The sequence below is a fragment of the Berghia stephanieae genome, chromosome 3 (genome assembly GCF_034508935.2).
Source record: "Berghia stephanieae isolate SIO BIC M18660-M18661 chromosome 3, UCSD_Bste_1.3, whole genome shotgun sequence".
Taxonomy (NCBI): Eukaryota; Metazoa; Mollusca; class Gastropoda; order Nudibranchia; family Aeolidiidae; genus Berghia; species Berghia stephanieae.
The window spans coordinates 90,930,649-90,938,345 of NC_088362.1; the positions used below are offsets into that span (position 1 = coordinate 90,930,649).

Consider the following 7,697-nt stretch of genomic DNA (forward strand, 5'->3'; position numbering starts at 1 on the left):
TTCTTTCTAAATTTCTGAGAAAACTGAGAAAATTAATTTTCCTTTGCCATATTTGGTATGGTTCCGCTCCGTTTCCGAGAAATGATGATAGGCTATTAATTAAGGCCTAATCATTACCAAATTTGGACATAAGCATGGTACCAATTTCCTATATAAATGGAGAAAAATTACATAATTCATCATTCATCACATTTTTTATGATACCACTGACGCTGATATTAGTCAACTCGCAAGTACGATGGCCTCCAAGCAGAAAAGTGCTGTATGGACCCACTTCACCAAGAGTCCCGGGAAGAAAGTGAAGTGCTCCCTGTGCAGTATGGAAATGGCAGACTGTGGCAACACCAGCAATATGAACAAACACCTAAGGCTGAAGCGCCCTGCGGAAACACGAGAGCTCCAAAACGATCAAGCCCAAGAAAAAGCCAAGAAGCCACGCCTGGAACAGCCGACTCTTCAAGAAGTCGTCCAACAGAGAGAAAAGTATCCCAAGGAATCCGACAGGCAGAAGATGTTGATGGAAAAGTTGATGTTCATGGTTGTCAAAGATATGCAGCCGTTCTCCATCGTTGAAGACGAGGGCTTCCGAGATTTTGTGAAGTCTTTGGATCCACGCTTTGTGATCCCCAGCCATACAACACTATCGAGACAACATCTGAAGAGCATGTATGACAAACACGTCGAAGTCCTGAAATCAGACTTGGAAGGGACCGAGTACATCGCATTGACCACCGATGGGTGGACATCACGACAAACTGCATCCTACCTCACCATCACGTGCCACCACATAACTAACGAGTGGGAGCTGAAATCGGCAGTTCTGACAACATCGCATCTCAAGACAGACCACACAGCCCAAAGCATTGCTGATGAAATTTCCACAGTCTGCACAACCTGGAATATCTTCACAAGATTGTTGCCATTGTCACTGATGGAGCGGCAAACATGACGGCCGCAGTGAGACTAATGGACCAACGACAGATGCCATGCTTTGCGCACATGCTCAACCTGGTTGTCAAGGGAGCCATCGCCGAGACTCAACTGGTAACAGTGCGAGAGCGAGTGAGGGATATCATATGCTATTTTCACCACAGTAGCAAGGTATGTATGTTTCATTAACTTGTATTTGTTGTCGCCAGAACTCAGACTGCTCCACTCCCACCCTCTTATCTTTACCTTGTCTGTGTCCTCATTGCCTCACTATTACCTGATCCCCTTTCATTTAACTTCGCATTTCAAATTCAATCTACTAATTGCAGCTTGTGTTATTTTGCCCCCAGGCATCCGAATTTCTGTCGACTCTACAAGAGGACCCTGAGACGAACGTAGAGAAGCACAAATTGCTTATGGAGGTGGAGACTAAATGAAACTCAACATTCCAGATGCTGGAGAGGTACTGCGAGCAACACGACACCGTCACCAGAGCTCTCTGCTACATGAACCGACCAAAAATGTGCCTGGACGGAGGTGACCTTCAACTTGCAAAGACGACAGTGGAGATCCTATGCCCCTTCGAAGAAGTCACCAGAGAATTCTCGGCTGAGAAGTTCGTCTCTCTTTCCAAGGTGCTGATTCTCCTCCAGGCCTTGAGAACAAAACTCAGCGAGAAGGCCAAAAAGTCGCAGTTTGCCCAAGTCTTGCTGGATAGCCTAAACAGGCGCTTCCCAGACGTGGAGAAGCATTTTCCCCTGGGTGCATCAACAATTCTTGACCCACAGTTCAAGAAACTGGCATTCTCGTCTGAGAATGCTCTCACCCCAGACTCACCACTGAGATGGCGGCCATCAAGTCGGACAGGGAGGAGCCAGCACCCTCTACAACAGAGGCCAAAGAAAGCACAAGTGACCTCTGGTCACAGTTTGACACTCTGGTTGACAGCACCTCAAGGCGTACGGCCACAGTCACGACAGAAGTGGAGAAGAGGCGGTAATTGTAACACGCCTTGCAGGCTGACACGTTTCAAATTGCTCTGTGTTTTCTATTTATTTTAGCGTTTATTCACATTCTCAATTCTGGATTTTTATACCAATCGAATTGTGACGTTTTAGTCTTCTGAGTGATATAATTATTTCTTATTTTCATCAAAGGACTTGTGTATCATTCGTGAATTTTATGCTAAATTTTAATAATTTCAAGTGTTTTATTTTATGAACAAAGTTGTTTATTTATTTTACTACAAGTGTTCACTGTGCTCTAACATCGATGTCCAGTATTATGAATCTAGAAAAGGAAACACACGTCACCATACAGTCCACCGCGATGACAAGTCTTACGAAAAGCAACGATTGTCTTGAATACATTTTACACAATGAAAGTAATAATTATTGTTATGATTATGAAAGCGAATACAAACTCCGTGTTGAAACAAGTGAACCGAAACATCGATTGAGTCGAGGAGGGATACGAAAACAAAGGGCCATCCCAACACAGTGTGGCCATCGGCCCACCCCTAAAAATAAAACACCACGGCCACCTACCACACAGACAATTATACCACTTATGAGTGAAAAGAAATCACTTCCAATTTTAAAAGTGGCGACAATAAACGCCCAGTCTTGCCGCAATAAAACATTAGACATTAAACATATGATTGAGGAGAGATCTATTGACATTCTAATAATAATTGAAACATGGTTAAAGGAGAATGGGGATGAAGCAATTGTGTCGGATTTAACACCACTCACACATACAACTCAGTCATTTCCGAGAAAAGGAAGGAGAGGGGGAGGAATTGCAGTGGTCTATAGGTCAAATTTGACCATTAGATTTAATCATGATGTCAACAATTTTTCGGCATTCGAATCGGTAGGAATGGTCATTGATTTTAAACATGACTCAGTCAAGCTTCATTCAATATATAGGCCACCACCCAGTGCAAAAAATAGATTAAAAACATCACTATTATTGATTTAATGTTGTGTTAAAAGGTGTGGATAATGTAACAGTAGGTGACTATGTTCTGTGTGAATTTGTAGGAAAACGTAAGATCACCTACTACGTTGCAAAGGTGATGAAGAATGTGGACAGCGATGGAGACATTATTGTACGCTACTACAAGCGGAGCAGAAAGAATCCTGCAGCTTTTGTAATAAGTGATGAGGAAGACGCGCCTTTCCCCCAGGATATGATTATGATCAAGGCAATCCTTCCACCTCCAGTGCCTCATGGAACAACCAATCGCACAATGGGATTTCTAAACTTCAAAATAAACTTTGGACTTTTAGACATTCAGTAATAGTAATATGTAACTAGTGTGTAGACAGCGCGTGCCAGTTGGTTAAATGAACAAGAGTAGTTGTTCTGGAATTAATTCTACTTTATTTTCTGGCGTTTTTGATCATTTTTTTTCTTAATTGTCCCAAGTCTCCCCACGTTGTCCCATCCCCCATGGTGTCCCAAATCTCCCCAAAGTGTCCCAAGTCTCCCCATTTTAGTGATAGTAATACGATGACATTATATAGTAATATCATGAGAGAAATATGGATTAAACCACTTGAGTTGTAAATTGAAATGTTCCTGTTTGTGTCTATAAATTTTCTAAGCATAATTTTATAAATTGTTCGATTCCTGTGATTGAAAAGTGAAACATCGCTTGGTGTCCCAAGTCTCCCCCCCCCCCCCTCCCCTACATCCAAAATAACAAATCTTGTTTTGTTTTTGTTTTTTAAGGGTTTTACGGCGCTTGCAACACATTACGGTCATATCAGCGCCAGTAAAAAGGAAGAAAACAGGATAGTAAAAAGTTCTAGAATTACAATTAAAGCACAAAAGAAAAGGTAAGACAAAGGGGAATTGGTTCAAATAGGCTACAGATGTAGATTCCAAGAGCACACAGTCAAAGTACTTAGTCTGAGATCACCTAAAAATCCTATCCAGACACAAGCACATGTCCCAACTAAGAGGAATACACTCAAATGTTTACCAATCATATAATATAATATGTAAACTAAACATAATACAATGCATAACAGAGAGATGATTTACAAGGAAAAAAAATATCATCTCCCAAAACAATAACTATATATTCGACTGTTTCCCTCCCAGCCAAGGAACTCCGGCAAGGATCAGGACAAAACTAAGTAATCTCATTCCAAGACAATGACAGGAAACAATTGGAAAATGGGTATGGGGGGATAGAAGACACAGCATGTACCTCCCTGCCCACTATGGGAGGTCAGGATCCCCACCCAGAAATAACAAATATAAAAAATACATAACAGAGAGATGATTTACAAGGGAAGAAAAATATCATCACCCAAAACAATAATTATGCATTTGACTGTTTCCCTCCCAGCCAGGACCAGGACAAAACCAAGTAATCTCATTCCTAGACAAAGACAGAAAGCATGTTGGAAAACAGATATAAGGGGATAGAAGACACAGTAAGTGCCTCCCTGCTCACTATGGGAAGTCAGGAACCCCACCCAGATACTGTATACATATACATGCAGTGTAGATAGTTACACACATACGTAACCATCAATGTCACCTTACTGGTTGAAACCACAGTTTTTTAAATTTAAAAAAAAAAAATCCTTCAATTAAACGATTTTAAAAAAATGCTGGCTGGGTGAAATTAGTTCAAGAAAACCTTGTCCGGGGTGAAGGAAGAAATGGAATGATAACAAAGAATAACATAAAAAATTTGGGACATTCGAATGAGTTCCCATGAATCCGCGAGTTCGAGGAAACTGTGCTGGTGTGTAATAGTAATAATGATGATAATTTATTATAATAATAATAATAATAATAATAATAATAATAATATGTTTTGATGTTTTTAAGGGTTTTACGGCGCTTGCAACACATTAAGGTCATATCAGCACCAGTAAGAAGGAAGAAAATGGGATAGTAAAAAGTTCCAGAATTACAATTAAAGCACCCAAGAAAAGGTAAGACAAACAAAGGGGAATTGGTTCAAATAAGAAACAGGTGTAGATTCCAAGAGCACACTATCAATGTAATTAGTTTGAGATCACTAAAAGTCTCATCCAGACAGAAGCACAGACCCCCCACTAAGAGGAATGCACTCAAATGTTTACAAATCATATATACTGATTAACTGATTAATTTATTTAATGTAAGATTAACTGACCAATTGATAATGATGATAATTTTTGGTGTCGAATTGCCACAATCGTAACAAATTGAAAACAAAATGAATATGTTTATGTTGTGAATATCGCACATGTGAAAGAAAGAGAGGAAGAGAGAGAGAGAGAGAGAGAGAGAGAGAGAGAGAGAGAGAGAGAGAGAGAGAGAGAGAATGAGAGAGAGAGAGAGAGAGATTATTTTTTGTTTTTGTTTTTAACCCTATTTCTTACACCCACTAAATATTCCTATTTCTGTCTTGTGGGGTGTATCACACCCCCTAACAATTACTGTTGAATCTATCGGTATATTCCGATTTCTGTCCATTGGGGTGTAACACACCCCCCTACATATAGATAAGCATTAATTGGAAACCCCCTATTTCAAACATTGGGGTGTAACACACCCACCTTTTTTGTCACTGTTTTATTAGTATCTTCAACATTTGGTCCCCGAATATTAAGGTATTTAGTTACTTTTTTGTTGCCAATTTAAGTTCTCTGGCAACTTGTAAATTACAATTGGCCACCATTTCCTTTTCCTGTGAATGGAAAGTTACACCTGTTGAACCGTTTGAAGCAAAGAATATATGTGTTTTTAATCCAGCAACATACCCACCTGGTAAGTAGAGTTCTTCTCTATAATTTCATTTTAACTATGTATTCCTTTATGTTTGAACAGCATACCTCTAAATAGTTTTGCTTTAGACTCGTTTCACAATCTCTTATACTTATATGTATCCTATTGATTAGCCTTTCTACTTCTTCTTTCTTGTTACATGTTCTTAGGCAGCTAAACGTAATCACAGACTAGTAATGCAACTAAATGCAACACTTTAAATTGATATGTTTATAACTCCTAACCCTAAAAATGATAATTCATAGATGAACAGAGCAGGAAGAAATAATTCAATTGATACATTTCTTCACTTATTTGTTCTTACAGTTCTATTCTTTCTTTGATCATGGATGGGGAGAGATCAAATATTTTTGACACCTTCAGTACTGGAGACAGCTTGATTTACACGGATCTGCAGCCTGCTCAAGTTGATTCATCACCTACACACGGTAAGTTCTATTGCCATGTCCTTTTTAATTTCGTCATTGATTGTGTTTATGTGTGTATTATTGGATTAAATACGGTAACAACTTAATTTGTTATTGATCCGTAAAATTACTTGCTCTATATGGAAAACTTGAGACCACTTAAAATCAGGCACATGGCAGTAACACTATAGGAGCTATATTTATTGGTCAATGAAAACAAAGAGGCACCTAGAGCAGGGCTTGAACCGGTGTCGTCCAGGCAAAAAGTGCAATGCCTCGACAGTCACATAACCTCACCTCCAGTCGATCGTTGATGGTATTGTTTTAGTTTTAGTATTTACTTCATTTTTACAATATCACAGGTTTATATCCTATTTTTCGTTCATAAATCTTATCTCACTTTGTATTCCCTGAACCCTAAAGCAGAACATAACCATTGTTATTAGACTGTAGTCTATTCTGGATGAAAAGTATTTATGCTTTAGTATATCATTTTTCACCATTTTATTGTCCACTCATTGGTGGTCTGATCAGGTTGAGGTAGACCAGCGTTCAATCCAACAGAAAGTTTAAACTGATTTTGCTCTTCTAAAGTTTAGAATTGCCATTACCTTGAGGAAAATAGCCCTTGAAGAAGAAGAGCATTAGTTAATTACTGAGGCTTGTCTCTATGTCATGTTCTTTCTTCTAATTCTAATCATTTAAATTCATTTATCTATTTTTGCTTTCAGACTATTCCAATGCAGAGCAGTTAGACTGGATCCCTGACAATGATTTAGCAGATGATGAAATGAATCCGAGAACATCAGATGAGAGCAGTGATGACGAAGATTTCCCTGCTGTATTGGCTGATTCAGATCCTGACTCAGAGCTGGAAGAAGAAAACCTTGAGGATCAAAATGTTCATGATCAGCTTCCATTGCCAGCAACAAGCAACATCATAGTCAGCAGAAATGGTTCAGTGGTATGGAGCAAGGTCCCTACTCCTCAAGTGGGAAGAACACCGACTAGAAATGTGTACAGGCCTCCAACGTCACATGTCAGGAATCAGAAAACCGTGAACTCTGTCGTCTCTGCCTTCAATTTGATATTCACAGAGGTCATCATTTACATGATAGTCAAGATGACAAATCTAGAGGGTATGAGGCGGAAAGGAACTCGATGGCAACCTGTGGACCTATTGGAAATGCGCGCCTTGATTGGTCTCTTTATTCATTTAGGGGCACGCAAGCTGAGTCTTTTGAGGGCATCTAAGATTTGGCATGGAGCATCGGCCGACAGTGTTGCAATGTGCACAATGAGCTTCAGGCGCTTCATTGAGTTATGTACAGTTTTGAGGTTTGATGACAAAGAGAAGAGATCAAGAAGACAAAGTAAGGATGTGTTTGCACCATTGAGGGATCTGTTCACAAAAGTCAATAACAACTTACAGAAATCTTACATACCATCTCAAAGCCTGACAGTCGATGAACAACTTGTGCCATGGAGGGGCCGATGTAAATTTTTGCAATACCTCCCCAGCAAACCTGACAAATACGGACTCAAGCTGTTTCTTATTTG

General features: G+C 39.6%; 1 protein-coding gene across 1 annotated transcript; it reads left to right on the forward strand.

Moving 5' to 3' along the window:
• The first annotated feature begins 232 nt into the window (after positions 1-232).
• On the forward strand, positions 233-3,235 carry LOC144969386 (E3 SUMO-protein ligase ZBED1-like). Its single transcript, XM_078908495.1, has 4 exons — positions 233-798; positions 885-1,109; positions 1,394-1,926; positions 2,928-3,235. Exons 1-4 carry the CDS (start codon positions 239-241, stop codon positions 3,233-3,235), a joined length of 1,626 nt encoding a protein of 541 aa, XP_078764621.1. The 5' UTR covers positions 233-238.
• The last annotated feature ends 4,462 nt before the right edge of the window (positions 3,236-7,697 follow it).

Bases quoted from the DNA above. Each gene is read 5' to 3' on its own strand.
- LOC144969386 (XM_078908495.1), top strand. From the start codon at position 239: ATGGCCTCCAAGCAGAAAAGTGCTGTATGGACCCACTTCACCAAGAGT. The intron at 799-884 runs GTGGGAGCTGAA...AAATTTCCACAG, and splicing joins TGCCACCACATAACTAACGA to TCTGCACAACCTGGAATATC. The intron at 1,110-1,393 runs GTTTCATTAACT...GATGCTGGAGAG, and splicing joins CACAGTAGCAAGGTATGTAT to GTACTGCGAGCAACACGACA.